Source organism: Diadema antillarum, unplaced genomic scaffold, assembly GCF_040938485.1.
Source record: "Diadema antillarum isolate AM-2024a unplaced genomic scaffold, OU_Dant_1.0 seq00001284_RagTag, whole genome shotgun sequence".
Classification (NCBI taxonomy): Eukaryota; Metazoa; Echinodermata; class Echinoidea; order Diadematoida; family Diadematidae; genus Diadema; species Diadema antillarum.
Window position 1 is genome coordinate 140,669 of NW_027272063.1, and position 16,349 is coordinate 157,017.

The 16,349-nt window shown below is 38.1% G+C and overlaps 1 protein-coding gene across 1 annotated transcript in view; it reads left to right on the forward strand.

The window, feature by feature from the left end:
* Positions 1-16,349, forward strand: part of LOC139707922 (wings apart-like protein homolog) — a 78,635-nt gene that overhangs the window by 12,225 nt on the left and 50,061 nt on the right. Inside the window, exon 2 of the mRNA XM_071619916.1 lies at positions 2,834-4,098. Coding sequence (XP_071476017.1) covers positions 2,926-4,098 — 1,173 coding nt within the window. The 5' untranslated portion in view covers positions 2,834-2,925. The remainder of the gene's footprint in view (positions 1-2,833; positions 4,099-16,349) is intronic.

The window sequence follows — 16,349 nt, forward strand, 5'->3', positions numbered from 1 at the left end:
TATTGGAATGTCAATTTCTGCCAATTACTTTGGCGGTCATCTTGGACATTCTGAAAACCCTAGGGAATGCAAAAATGGCAACAACAAAATGTCGAGGGTGCTGAATAGGGTCTCAAAAATTTCAATATTGACAGTTATTTTGGCGGTCATCTTGGAATTCTCAAAACCCCCAAAACACAAGAGTTGCATCAACCAGGTTTGGATTCAGCACCCTCAAAATAGGGTAAAACCATCAATTGTTTTCAATGTTACACCATTTAGAACGAATTAGGGGGCCTACATGGGAATTTCCGTTTTTGAAGGCCATTTGGGGGCCATTTTGGCGGCCATCTTTATCATCTCAAAACCATCAAGGATGCAAGAGCTGTATCCTGCAGCTTCAAATTCTTCAAACTCAAAATAGGGTAAGACCATCAATTTGTTTTCAATTTTACACCATTTAGAAGGAAAAAGGGGGTCTACATGTGAGTTTACATTTTTGGCGGTCATTTTGGTGGCCATCTTTATTATCTCAAAACCCTTAAGGATACAAGAGTTTTATCAAGATTCTGATCCAGCACTCTCGAACTAGGGTAAAGGGGCCATCAACAGCTTTTCAATTTCTCACCATTTAGAAGGAAATACAGGGGAATTTCCGGTTTTGGTGGCCATTTTGGCGGCCATCTTGAATATCTCAGAACCCTTAATGATGCAAGAGTTGCATCATCCTGATTCGGATTCACCACCGTCGAAATAGCTTCGAACTATCAATTGTTTTCAATTACTCCCCATTAAGAAGGAAATATATAGGAATTTCCGGTTTTGGCGGCTTTGGCGGCCATTTTGGCGGCCATCTTGAATATCTCAAAATCCTCAAGGATGCAAGAGTCGCATCAGCCAGATTCGGATTCAGCACCCTCGAAATAGCTTAGAACCATCAATTGTTTTGAACTTCTCATCATTTAGAAGGAAATACATGGGAATTTCCGGGTTTTGGCGGCCATTTTGGCAGCCATCTTGAATATCTTAAAATCCTCAAGGATGCAAGAGTCGCATCAGCCAGATTCGGATTCAGCACCCTCGAAATAGCTTAGAACCATCAATTGTTTTCAATTTTTCACCATTTAGAAGGAAATACATAGGAATTTCCGGTTTTGGCGGCCATTTTGGCGGCCATCTTGAATATCTCAAAATCCTCAAGGATGCAAGAGTTGCATCATCCAGATTTGGATTCAGCACCCCCGAAATAGGGTAAAACCATCAATGTTTTCAATTTCTCACCATTTAGAAAGAAATACATGGGAATTTCTGGTTTGGGCGGCCACTTTGACGGCCATCTTGAATATCTCAAAACCCTCAAGGATGCAAGAATTGCATCATCCAGATTCGGATTCAGCACCCCCGAAATAGGGTAAAACCATCAAAAAACATTGGGTGGACGGTAAAACAAGGTTCAGCCTTTGGCACCCAGACTACACATGTGGTTTGGCTAGGGACAGTTGCATTATGAAGAGTTGCTTCATCAACTCATTGGTATAACTAGAGAGTAGCTGTTATGCATAGATGCTGCATAACAGGTGTACATTTGTATATATTTTGATTGGTTTATCTCTTCTATGTAAATGTTTACACGTGTATGTGTTTGTACTACATGTAAAAGAGTGTATACAACTAGTACTTGAACGCATGATCACAAACACCATTTTTGTTGAGCCCACTGGAGGTGAGGGGAGACTAAGGGATCGCTTGCGGCGTCTGTCTATCCGTTGTCCGTCCGTAACGCTACAAAAACTTAGATTACTTTGTACTGAGTGCTTCAATGTCAATCAAACTTAGAGTAAAGAGTGTTTATGCAAAGTTACACATGTTATCAAACAGGAAGGTCACCTTAAGGTCAAAGGTCATAGGCAGGGGTCAACAAACTTTAAGGGGCCAATGTTAAGTTTTTACAGCGCGTTTTATTTATGGCTCATAACTTTTGATTGGTATCTCCATTTGTGACCAAACTTGGATGGTAGGTGTCCCTTGAGGAGTTGAAGGTCACCAGAAGGTCAAAGGTCACAGTATTGGGTCAACAAATTTTTAGGGTCCAATGTTAAGTTTTTACGGTGCGTTTCGATTATGGCTCATAACTTTTGATTGGTAAGTCTGTTTGTGAACGAGGTGTACCTTGGGGAGTTGAAGGTCACCACAAGGTCAAAGGTCACAAACAGGGGTCAATGTTATTAAAGTTTTTACGGCACGTTTCGATTATAGCTTATAACTTGCTTGGTAGGACTATTTGCTACCAAACTTTGATGGTAAATGTCTCTTGGGGAGTTGAAGGTCACCACAAGGTCAAAGGTCACAAACAGGGGTCAACAAACTTTTATGGGCCAATGTTCAGTTACAAAGCTCTTTTTGTACTAACACTTTGCCGTGATTCCACGTTATAACAATCCAAGTTAGATTTTTACAAATGTGTTGTACATTTGTGGGCACTTGCCTTGTTAGATATTGCGTTTTGTGTAACTACAGTCATTTATCTTTTGATCGATGTGAAAATGATGAAAATACATAAAAAACGTGGGTTAACATTCATGAGCTGAAGATAGGATATTTGACTGATATTTTGCCAGAATTTCTATTATAATTATAGAAACAGAATTCTAAAGTATAAAAAAAAGGCTTCACAAAATCTATGTAGAAAACTCTTGTTTTGTATTATTTGCAAATTCCTCTCACACTAGTCCCTGTATAGTTATGTGTCTTGCATGATATACATTTTGTATTCAGTTTATGCTTGTGAATTTTAGTCTTCTATTTTGATAGTTACCGACTATATGATTAATTTGCTGTATGTGTTTTTATGCAGGCTATTATTGTCATACCTGGACAACTTCGTGGAAAAACAGAAACCAAAAAACTTGCACAGCTGGAGTTTTCCCTCTGCATGTGAACAATACTATGCCTCGATTTGGGGCAAAGACATACGGGCGAAGTGTCCGTAGTGAGGGCAGTGACCACTTTGATGATTTATGGAACAAAACCCGTGTTAACCACAGACCTGTGACGCGACTATCACCAGCCAAGAGACCCGCAAACAGTCAGCAGACCTCGCGTCAGTTGAGATCGTCACCAGCCAAACCATCAAGAATGGCCAACTCCGAGAGCTCTCGTCCAACACGACAGAACACTTTCTTGAGAGAGGATGTTGTCGGCGTGACCAGTCCAAAGCGCAGGAGACGTACCAGTGGAGCTGATGATCCCTTTAGCTTCAGTAGCGACGATGACAAGTCCCCTGTCAAGAACTCCTCCAATGCAGACACAAAAAATGCAACTGGCTCTTCCAGTAGTACCCGTCAGTCAAGGACATCATTGCAGTTTGATAATGGTGTTGATTCAAGGAACAACTCCAAAGGTGCCATGAGCACAAGGAGTGGGGCAAAGGATAAGACACTTGCTGGACAAACTTTGATCACGCAATTTTCTCACAGAACCAGAGGATCAGCTCCTAATGAGAGGAGAGACGACAGTGGTGTCAGTGTGGACAGCCGTGATGATGGCGTTGGAAGAAGTTCCAATGGATCAACCTCGCTAGGTAGCACTCTTTCTTCAGGTAGTGTCCGTCCTGTCAGGAAGCAGGGAGGGAAACTTGAGACTGTTCAGGAACAGGATTCACAGAGCTTGGTGTCAAGTGGTGGTATGTCTTCGCAAAGTTCATCGGACAGTGCCTACTCGCAGAGAGGAGCATCAAAGCCCGTGCAGGGCTCCAGCCAAACATCAGCCAGGACTCTTAAAACTGACACCCCAGTCTCAGGATCCAGTGAGGAATTTATACCTGTCAGTGACGACTCTGACGACCCGGAAGTCACAATTATGTCAAGTACTAAGAGACAGAACAAGGGTCTGGAGTCAAGCCAGTCTGTTCGGCCTTCAAACTCTCTGTCGCAGTCGTCGACATCAAAACCGCATCTCAAAGCGGTGAAGTCTCTGCCTCCAGCCAAGCCTTCGCCCGCAGCTTATGATGAGTTTGATTTTGATGAAGATGACAATGAGAAGGAGGCACCCGCACTCAGGAAAGTGAAGTCTGCAGGCAGTGTTGAGACTGTGAAGAAGATCTTTAATAGTCCAAAGAAGGTAAGTGTTTGGCAATCTACAGCTTTATGCATGTTTACAAAGATAAATATCACACATACAGAAATTCTCAGTGCCATGTCCAAAATTCATTATTGGGCAAGTCCAAGATATCGCGCACCTTACGTACGGGACATTCAGAGATTTCAAACCTCTGAAAAATAATGAAGGAGCACTTGGATTTTACTGTTTATCATCAGGAGGACTGGTAGCCCTGAGAAGAATATTGTGTTTAAGTTTGATGTCATTTGACCTTGGGTTAATTATTTTATTAAGAAAAATATGGCAACTTACGTATGGGACCAGAGAAAAACTGGATTTTTCAAAATAAAGTTTGAATTGAAAATTCTCTGAAAGTACCTTACTGATCAAGTTCTGTTTAGAAGTGAAGAAAGGTACAATACTGAAGTATCTTTCAGCAAAGTTTCACCGCAAAAGAATAAAGCATATTTTCATGAAGGTGGTATAATTAACGAAAGTACACCTTACGTATGGGACATGGCTCAACTTACGTATGGGACATTTGTCTTTAGTGCACAAGTGTATTCATGGGAATGACCTTAAATTTCCCCATAGTGTCATATTCAGTTCCATAAATCATACTACAACATGTAACAAATGAAATAGACTTCTAAGTGGGTACTTTCCCGGTTCAGGTACCTAACAAAAGCTAAAATAAGACAAATAAAAGTAATTACCAATTTACAATTAAATGTCTTAGTTCAAAATGGATTCCGTCATGCATTAACACTGTCCTCATGATGTCTGGTATACAGATACAGTATATACTGACACTCTATTTCTAGCCCATTTGTAATACTCTGGTCAATATTTTTTATCAAATGAGAAAAAAATGTGTGAATTCTAGGTTGCGACCTTGATGTAGCATACAGTGTACGTGCACATGTACCATGACTAATCTATAGTCTTGATAATTTCAACTGTAAAATCAAATGTCATGTACAGTGTAATTTGCAAATACAGTTTGAAGTGGGTACTTTCAGTAGTTGTAGGCTTACCTTGCAAGTTGTCTAAGTTTTTATAGAGCTTTATAATTGTTTGAAATGCAGCACAAAACACAACAACAACAAGAGTAACTCATTTTGCTCTGTAATCATCATGTTTTGCCATGTGAATTTTAGCTTCTGCAAAATCAATCAAATTTTAATGAAACTTTTAGATTTTAAAGACTGTGGTAGAACAAAGAGATAGAAGAATGTATGTACCAATGCTGGCTTCTTTTTTTTTCAAATTGCTTGGCTTCAGGTCTATGAAACCAAAGATGACAAAATTTGTGTTTATTTTGTTGTATGCTTGTGTAGTGATACAGTAAAGACTATCATTAATTGTACATTGTACATTCAAATCTTAAGAGAAAATGTAATTCTAAATTTGAAACACCTAAGTAACTCACTGATCTGAAACTTACAATTTTGATAAATTCTAATAACCTCATTTGATCATACACTACCAGATTGGAATGCATGTTGATAATTGTGTAGATGTGGGGACCGTCTACAAAGTAATTAGTATGAGTTGATGAAGGTGTCTCAGAGCACATCTGTCTCTTCAAACACAAAATAGAAAAGAAAATTGAATTCCCTATTTGTTTGTGTAATTTGTGTTTTTAGCACTCCAACCACAGAACCAGTATTGATATTGTGGTTCATGGCAATGTAAACTACAAAAGTCTTCATTTTACAGGATTTTCAGAAATCATGTTCATGACCTTGATAAGTCATGACATATTCTGAGGGCGTGCAGTTGAAATATTAAACATCATATCAAAATAAAAAGTATTCTCGTAGGGTTTTTCCTTTGCTATCAACTCTAGTAATGACATTGAAGTTACCTGCTGTTACCTCAATTAATTTTTCTTTTCAGTAAGATCGGTAATGTTGTCATTGATGAGCACCACAAGCACAATTGTTTTGATTTCCCTTTTGAGGCTGTACAGCCTGTAGTACATGCTGAACAGTGTACTGCACCTAAAATGACACTCAGAGAATCCCATTCTCTTGGACAAAGTCATTTTGTAGAGAGGTAAAGTTGAAAATGATAACTGAATTAAGAAAATGTCCAATATCAATATGTTAAAAGGAGGAATGTTAATTGAAGGCCAGCTGCACAGCCTGTAATGAAAATGATAAAATACATGTATAAATGAATATTCTTTATTTTCCTTTCTTAATCATAGAATGATTCAATAATGCTGTTCTTACACTCTCCCTGAGGTCAACTGAGAGGGAGAGGCAGATATATAGACATATCCTTCAGAGTAGGTGCAAAGATATCCATTAACCAAACAAATGTAAGGACATATAGCATCCATGTCAAAAGGCGGATTTCCCATTCACTTTGCATGTAATGTCCCATACGTAAGGCATTTGTCCCATACATAAGGAAACTTTAATTAGTTATAAGATGAAGGACTAATTAAATTTTGACATTTAGTTTTGCTAATCTGGAGTTAAAATTAATAAATTAGAACTTCCTAAAGTTTGATTGGTCAATGTTAGAAATCTTAAGAAAAAACTTCAAAAAAACATACTCAAATCCTTACGTATGGGACACTTCGTTCTGGGAAAGTGCATAATTTGCATAATCAATGTGCTGACCTTGTCTTACCAATTGGAAATTATACTAGCTCATACAGGGGTCATGTCCATAAAGGAACTAGGTCAAGGACAAATTCAACTGATTTTACATGAATATTTTTAATTTGTCCCATACGTAAGGTTTGTTTTTAATTTATGCAAATTAAGGCCATATTTCTTGCATAAATTTGCATAATTCAATATTTTCTTTGCTGGAAATATATGATTTAACTCTTTGGCTACAACATGATATCAATAACTTTTTGATTAGATCAAGATGAATTTTGAGCATCTGAGGGGACATTATCTTGGACTTGCCCACTTACATGCATGTCACATCTGTAAAAGCCACCATTTAACATTGGGAGCAGTGATTACCAGAAAAGAAAAAAGAAAAAAATGTTCAAATTATCTTATTTGATGCATACAGCTGTATCTACTAGTAGAAGGTGTATCACAAAACATCCTACTGCAGGGTTCTTGTTAATTTTTTTGACAGCCAGTAATTAGTCATTCACAGGCGGTTACCAAATTGGCCGGGGGTCCAGGGGGCCACGTAGGCCCCCTGGCGGGGTTCAGCTGAAAGGAAAATAGCATTCTGGAGGGCCATTAGTGGCTTAAAATGACACCAGAATTACACTCTCTACAGACTGTGAGAAATACAAAAATTCACAAGTTTAGAAGGAGAACTGCAGGCAAAAAATTTTACAATCTCCAATGACCATGTCATGATGTGCCTGCTACAACCTACAGTATTCCTACTGCTTTAGATTTCTAACTGTACATGAACTAGTCTACAGTACTTTCATAATATGAACATAGGGATATTTTCAAACTGTGCAAAATGGAACATAAATCTGAATAATATATAACTACACAATCCAGACTTATGTTCAGAATATTTACTGGAAAAAATCAACATGAAATTGACATTTGTTTTTGTCCGTGCAGCCAGGGCTCGACACTAACGTCGGGCCACCAAAAAAAAAAGTCGGATGTTTGTCTATACTTTTGGAAATGAACAACGGTATCAATCGACTCCGTAAGATGCTAAAATAAATGTCAGATGTTGCTTTTAATTTTGGAAATGAATAACGGTAATAATTAACCCCGTAAGATACTAAAATAAATGTTGGATGTTTGCTTATACTTTTGGAAATGAATAACGGTAAGATTCAGAGTACGTACATGTAGGGTGGTAAAATTAATGTCAGGTATTTGATTTTGCGTTCGGAAATGAAGAAGGATAACATTCGGCTCCGGAAGATGCTGAAATAAATGTCAAATGTTTGCTTTGACGTTCGGAAATGAATGATAATAATAATATTCAACTCCGTACGATGATGAAATAAATGTCGGATGTTTGCTTTTACTTTCGAAAGTAAATAGCAATAACATTCGGCTCCGGAAGATGCTAAAATAAATGTCAGATGATTGCTTTTACGTTCGGAAGTGAATAGCAGTAATATCCTGCTCCATACAATGCTAAAGTAACTGTCGGATGTTTGCTTTTAAATTTCGAAATGAATAACAGTAACATTTAACTACGTTCGATGGTAAAATCAGTGTTTAATGTTTGCTTTGACGTTCGGAAATGAATAGCAATAGTATTCAACTCCGTACGATGATAAAATAAATGCCGGATGTTTGCTTTTACGTTCGAAAGTATAAATAGCTACGGTGGATGCTAAAATAAATGTCGAATGATCCCTTGACGTTCGGAAATGAATAACAATAATATTCAACTCCGTACGATGATGAAATAAATGTCTAATATTTGCTTTTATGTTCGAAAGTAAATAGCAATAACATTCAGCTCTGGAAGATGCTAAAATTAATGTCGAATGTTTGTTTTGGCATTCGGAAATAAATAACAATAGTATACAACTCCGTACGATGATAAAATAAATGCCGGATGTTTGCCTTTACGTTCGAAAGTAAATAGCAATAACGTTCAGCTACGGAAGATGCAAAAATAATGTCGAATGATCCCTTGACATTCGGAAATGAATAACAATAAAATTCAACTCCGTAAGATGTTAAAATAAATGTCTGATGTTTGCTTTTATGTTTGAATATAAATAGCAATAACATTCAGCTCCGGAAGATTCTGAAATAAATGTCGGATATTTTCTTTGACGTTCGGAAATGAATAACAATAGTATTCAACTCCGTACGATGATAAAATAAATACCGGATATTTGCTATTATACGTTCAAAAGTAAATAGCAATAACATTCAGCTCCGGAAGATGCTAAAATAAATGTGGCATGATCCCTTTGACGTTCGGAAATGAATAACAATAATATTCAACTCCGTACGATGATTGAATAAATGTCTGATATTTGCTTTTATGTTCCAAAGTAAATAGCAATAACATTCAGCTCCGGAAGATGCTAAAATTAATGTCGAATGTTTGTTTTGGCGTTCAGAAATAAATAACAATAGTATACAACTCCGTACGATGATAAAATTAATGCCGATGTTTGCTTTTACGTTCGAAAGTAAATAGCAATAACGTTCAGCTCCGGAAGATGCTAAAATAAATGTCGAATGATCCCTTTGGCGTTCGGAAATGAATAACAATAATATTCAACTCCGTACGATGATTAAATAAATGTCGGATGTTTGCTTTTTCTTTCGAAAGTAAAAAGCAATAACATTCGGCTCCGGAGGATGCTAAAATAAATGTCGGGTATTTGCTTTTACATTTTGAAATGAATAACAGTTAACATTCAGCTGCGTTTGATGGTAAAGTAAATGTGTGATGTCTGCCTTGACGTTCAAAAATGAAAGACAGTAAAATTCGGCTCCGTACAATGCTTAATTGTCAGATGATTCATTTCACTTTCGGAAGTGGACAGCAGTAATTTTTGGCTCCGTATGATAATGAAATAAATGTCGGATGTTTGCTTTTAAATTTGGAAATGAATAACGGTAATATTCTGCTCCGTACGATGCTAAAATAAATAACAGATTGATGCTTTTACATTTGGAAATGATTAACGGTATCAATCGGCTCAGTTAGATACTAAAATAAATAGCGGATGTTTGCTTTCACATTCGGAAATGAATAAGGAAAACATACAGCTCCGTAAGATGCTAAAATGAATATCACGCACTCGTATCTCGCGAAAAACAAAATCAAATGATTTTATCAATGAATTAGTAGGAACATCGGAAGGTATTTTTGTGTTCTCCTATCGCGTGGTCTAGGAGAAAACATCAACTACTCTGCAAAACGGGAACGAGACATGGATAGCGTTAATTTGGTTTTCGATGTTCCGTTTGTCGCGTGTTTGAAAGTGGCAAGTCAAGAAATGGAACCTTGCGAAAAGGAAATGGAATGACTATGATTATGTTATGTGGTAAAGAAGAAAATTGGGAGGAACAGTACTCGGTTATTCGTCACAGATAATAAGCGGTAAAGAAGGATAACGGCAGGACTGAAACATGTTTGTTTCTAAGTCTCCCCGCTTCAGATAGTATAGCGCTCGTTGCATGCCAGCTCGTACGAGTACTGTACGTACCGACTCGCGTACAAATCGAGCGGGCACAGTAGTGTCAGTGTGCACTGCGCGCGCGTGCAGTTTCGAATTGAAACTATTTTTCTTTATTTTTGTTATTTTTATATATTTTTTTCTTGTTCTTTTTGTTAATTTTTTTTTTTCAATGATGCCACAGCCGGTTACGATCGGCGTTACAGCCGGTAAAAATAACTGGTTACCGGCTATTAACAAGAACCCTGACTACTGTACAAAATTTTGCAATAAAGCTGCAACATATTAAGGAGATATAATCACTAATTCTCTCAATAAACTGCCATGGTGATGGTTTATTCTAAAATGGTTTTTAATAAAACTATTGTTCACAATTTGTGTAGTTAACAATCACTTAACATTGATTAGACTGATTAACATTTTCTTTTTGGGTATTTTTATCCCTAAATCTCATTTTAGAACCATTTTGAAGCACTGAAACTTTTTTTTTCTTCATATGTGCAAATGATATTAGCAAGGGGCTTGGACAGAAGGAAGAACTTCATTTTTATGCATCAATTAACAAAGTTCTGTGTATGTGTCTGAAATTCCCTCAGTACAATTCATGTGTAGGTTATGTTTATATAGGGAGGATTTCATCTGGAAGTAAGCTCAGAATGCCATCCACCAGAATGCAGGATAATAAAGCAGAGTTATTTTTTGTGAATGCTTCTCAAGAAGTATTCATGAGCAATACTTACTGTAGATGAGGGAAGATGATGACCGTCACACATATTTTGATACAGTCGACAGTGGGAGCGTTGGTTTAAAGCTCAAGTTCACCTTCAGAGACATGTGGATTGAGTGAATGCAGCAATGTTGATAGAACACATCAGCAATAGTTTCAGGAAAATCGGACACTCCGTTCAAAAGTTATGAAATTTTGAAGTTTCTGCTTAGTCACTGCTGGATGAGAAGACTACTACACCTTGTGATGTCACATGTGTACAACGATATAAAGAAAGTATTAAGGAAAATTCAAGATATTTTCATTTTTCTCGCATAATAAAAGAACGTTTGACTTTCAGAAGGCAGGGGAATGATATTACCCTTAATATGCGTCAGTGACAAGTCAAGGAAATGTGCACCTTTTTCAAAAAGTACAATTTTGTGAAATTCTCTTTATACATGTATTTTCCTTATAGCATTGTACGCATGTGACATCATACACTAGTAGTCTTCTCATTCAGCAGTGACTGTGCAGATACTTAAAAAATTTTTATCGTCCGATTTCCCCCAAACTTTCACTGATGTGCTCTACAAATATTGCTGCATTCACTCAAGCCACATGTATATGAAGGTGGACTTGTCCTTGAAAGCCAAAACATAGTTCTGGTACGCCTGCAAAAGTTGTCAAATTTCGCTCCCAGATGTGAACGTATGCCTAGGATATGTGCGGAATAACGCTGTAAAAACAAGATATTCGATGGGTAACGATGAAAATGCGAAATATTAACCAAAAAGGTTCAGTCTCAGAACTTACCCGAACGGGGTCAGGCTAAACTCGGACTCGGGGATAACTCGGCCTCGCTTTGACGGCTAGCTGAGTTGTATATTGCTTGTCCCTCTGGATTGTACAGTGTTGTACTATGGGAGCGGCCTGCATAAACTAGTGCTTCGCGTTCTGGCTACTCGCAGTAATGGTCCGAGGCTGTTGTTACAATGCGCGCATCAAAAAACCTCTTTGGCGCGCATGCAAAATTAGTGTGCGCCTACAAGCACCTCTAAAACAATCAAAGATGCTTGATAAACAACAACAAAAACTCAAAGACAGCGCGTCTCAGCAACTGAGGTGATGTGTGTATAGGCTTGAGGACCGCGTGCTGTCCATTTGTTTTGTACAGGATTAGCACGCACTTTCCTGTCTGTTCAGTTAGGCCTCGTTTGGTATTATACAGTGGAATATGGCGATCACGAACTGCATGTAAATTTGTCTGAAATAGGGTCGAGTTTTCCCTATGACCGAGTTAGTCTGGATCCTTCTTGAATAAAAGTCGGTTTTCCAACTTTTATTATTTTTCTCAAAATACTCCAAAACGATTCATCATCACGGCAAATCGCATCAGCCAGGTAAGTTTCTTTGTAGACTCTTTCGATATATTGCAAGCAAATATGAAATGGTGCCAGACGGGTTCTCAAACCCTTACCAAAACTATGTTTTCCACCTGTCTATGATAGTGACCGACTACCGTACGACCACTAAAAACAATTCCCTCAGAGAGAAAAAGCATGTGAAAGAACCAGTCTATAGTGGCTACCTGTCTATAATTGCCACTTTTTTCATCTCCCTTCGGTGGCTGCTATAGACAGGTTGGGCTGTATTCTGTTAGTGCCTACAATCAAGTGGTTTCACCACAAGCACACCAAACAAATTTCAAGCATGGGAGTTTTCTTCTGAGTACTTTTCTATGGACTGCAAACAATCTTCCATGATATCATTAATCATAGTTTTAGAAGTAAAAAGAAAGAAAGAAAAAAAAAAGAATTATTTGTGCTCAGCATTTGTCTTTGCCACCCCCCCCCCCCTTGCATGTTTGGGATGTATAAGCTACTTGGTTGTAACTTTACAATGGACATACATATTCACATTGTACCATACAAATCATTTGTAATGCTTGGGAAACACGGATTCAGCGTAATATGTTAAGTCCTACATGAATTCATGGAAATATTGTAAAGATGATAAATCATCTAGACTAAGCAACAGTCGCACTAAGTACTATGTAGGTGAAGTTTATACTTGAACACCAACACAATATCTGAGAGTCTGACCACAAATTTGAAAGTTAGCATACAGAAGAATATGTGTACCATATTTTTCAGTGAAAGGCAACACCTGCAGATACTGTATGCATCCTTACTTTAACTCCTTTAATATTTAGAAGAAAAGCAAAAAGAAAGAATTTACATGTATTCCTAAGCAAAAGAATAAAATAAAATAAAAAAATGAGCAGATACGAAAAACACACATTTAAAGTGCCAGTTTTTAGGAAGATTTGTGACAGATGATGAACAGGGCCAATGACACTTATGGCAAGTTATGAATTGTCGTCCATTCAGTGGTCGTCAATTATACACGAATGTGTGGGATACTTGACATTCGTTACCGACTTGTTGATGTTTCAAACTAGCCATTGGTATGATGAATATGTCATGTATGTTGTGCATCACAACAATGTCATTTTACCCAGCACTTGTGCACAAGGGTTGGAGGATTTATAACAGCAGTCTGGCTGTTTAATGCTCATAATATTCCTAAATTGAATGTCAGTCAGTTTCAGAGGCATTTAAATGGAGAATGCTGTACAAGTTTGTTTTTGTTTTTGTTTTCAACTGATTTCAGTGAGGCAGGGTGCCAAAAGACAACATTAATACATGTATATTTGCCAGCACATGGGCTGCAGGTTTTCTTCAGGAATTGAGATCACATACCGGTAATGTACTGTAAAACAAGAAATATTCACGGCATTCAGTTTTTGCGGATTAGAGCTGATGGCCTTTCTCGCTGCATGAAATTTACAGGCATTCAATGCCTAAAAGTGTAGACAAGAACTTTCTTGTGCATTTTAATTTTGTTGATCTTAGCTTCTCGAGAAATGTGCGAAAATTTTATGCAAGCAAAAATGTCAGGTTTTACAATAGTTTGGATGCGGCCTAAACGTAGCAATACTCAAAATCTGACCATTTTGATTAACCCGTTGAAGATGAGTTCTGAGTATACTCAGGCAGGTGTCTATGGGAAATGCATGTTGTAGCAAAATCAGCCAGTCCTCAACTGGTCAAACCAGTATAAAATTGCAGGTACAAAGGTGTATACACATGATACTTTGTACATGGGACTATGTATCATATGCAACCTATAGGGCGCTCACAGGTAAATATCTCCCCATAGAGATGTGAGTTGAAATTCAAAATTAAAAAAAATTCTGTAAAATGCTGTAAAAGGAATGTTTGCACGCATTTTAATTTCGCGAATTTTGCGAGAGCCAAGATTCGCAAAATTAAATGCACATGAAAGTTCTTGTCTACACTATAAGCATTGAATGTTAGAGGCAACTCGCGAAAAATTTCATGCCGCGAAAAAGGCCATCGGCTCCAATTTGCGAAAATTTCATGCCGCGAAAATATTGTGTTTTACAGTAGCTGGTAGAAATGAGGTGTTTCATCTTCCCTAACCTGAAAAAGTGAGATAGTATGTATAATACCCTTTCATCCATCAAATTTCCAAGGGGGGTTCTTCAGCTCAAACTCTGTCCAAGGGTTCGCAAAGCCAGACTACAAGTTCTTTTCACTCAAAAAATCACCTATTTTCTGTACATGCACCCAATCAAATATACAACTTGTAGTCCGGGCTTCAAATTCCATGAGAAAAGCTTTCATCTTCCAACCAAAATGCAGTTTGTAGATGAATTCATACTCAATATCTGCAGCTATTCAGTTTTTTGCCAAACTGCATTTCTGATTTTTAATTAACTTTTTTCTTTATTTATTGTAGTATCTTTGGTACGATTTTGTGAAGCCGTCAGGGACATTATATTATATTTACAGGTTTGACCGGATTCATGTGACCATCTCTCGGCATTGTTACTGGCTTTTAATACTAGTTTTAATATCAATGAAGGACTAGCTGCAATGTTTGCCATAATTGTAAACAACAACAGATGACTTCCAAACTCACATACCTGGGAATTGAGCAGAGTATGAATTGCTTGTACACAAACCAATGTACAGGATATTACTGTTTATGCCAAATATTTCGCGAGGTTTTTATTTTCGCGAATTTTGCAAGTCGAGTGCTATTCGCAAAACAAAAGACACCCGAAAATATTGACTCTGATCCCGATGTGAATGTGATGTACGCGTGTACCCTTCTCCGTTCAGTACAGGACTCCACGATCGCGAAATTTAACCACTCACGAAATCGTCGGGAATTCCAGATTCGCGAAAATCTAGACTCTCGAAATATATGGCATATATACAGTAGGCCTATATGCTGAGATGCATGCACCATACTGACCCACAAATCTATCTATTACAAGCCTAACCAGCCTTTGAACGTCATAACAGACTTGCAAGGGGGGGGGGGGGGGGGGGGATCTTGGCCCTGTTGCATAAAAAAAATGCAATTGAACAATATCTGAAAATCAAACAGTCAGTCAGGTATCAGCCAATCAGAATTAAGTATTCAGAGACTTATATTTGATTTTCTGCTATGTTTGATCTCAACTTTTATGCAACAGGGCCCTGGTTTCATTCTCCTTCAGATGAATGCAGTGTGTAAAAAAGAAAAAGAAAAAACAAACAAACAAAAGAGATAGGTGCAAATGTACCTTAGCTTTGCAAGTTTCCTCATATTTTACTTGCCCTGCAATCAATTTTGGTTACCCTAAGCATGCCCTAAGTGAGTGGACATGTTGGTTTGGAGTGTCTGGCTCTTTACTGTGTCCGGTGTAGCCCTTTATAGGGCTTTTTACACTTGCAAATTTTTGCTTAGTCCCGTACCAACGGTGGGGCTAAGGTGGGGGGGCCTTAGCCCCACCGTGGGTACCGGTCTTTCCTTAGCCCACTTTCCGTTTACACTTGTTTTTGCGAAAGTGGGCTAGCCCCACCAATAATCCCGTACTATCTGGCCCTGCAATTGCGGTGCCAAGCAAACGAGTGTAAACAGAACGAAAAAATAATCCGGGGCTAAGCGATGGAGACGAAGTCCTACTCCCACTGACCAATCAGAAACGAGGTAATCAAGTGCTGTCGGTGCGTGCGTGTACTTGTAGGAGCTACAGTGCACAGCGTAATCATGAATATTCATGTGGTTTAGAAAGTACGGGGCTAAGAAATACGAGTGTAAAAAGGTCAGTTTTCTCCTTAGCCCAGGACAAGAGCGAAGTACGGGATTTATTTGCGAGTGTAAAAAGCTGAAAAAATTGGTACGGGACTAACGATAGTTCTTGGTCAGAGAAAGTACAGGGTTAAGAAACACAAGTGTAAAAAGGGCTTATGGTGATCTTCTCTTTGTAATTCGCTGTGCCATTCCCATTTGAAAGCAGTGACACATGGACACACACATTGTACACTTGTGCGTGATGTGATGTCCACATGCAATGTAAACACATGCACA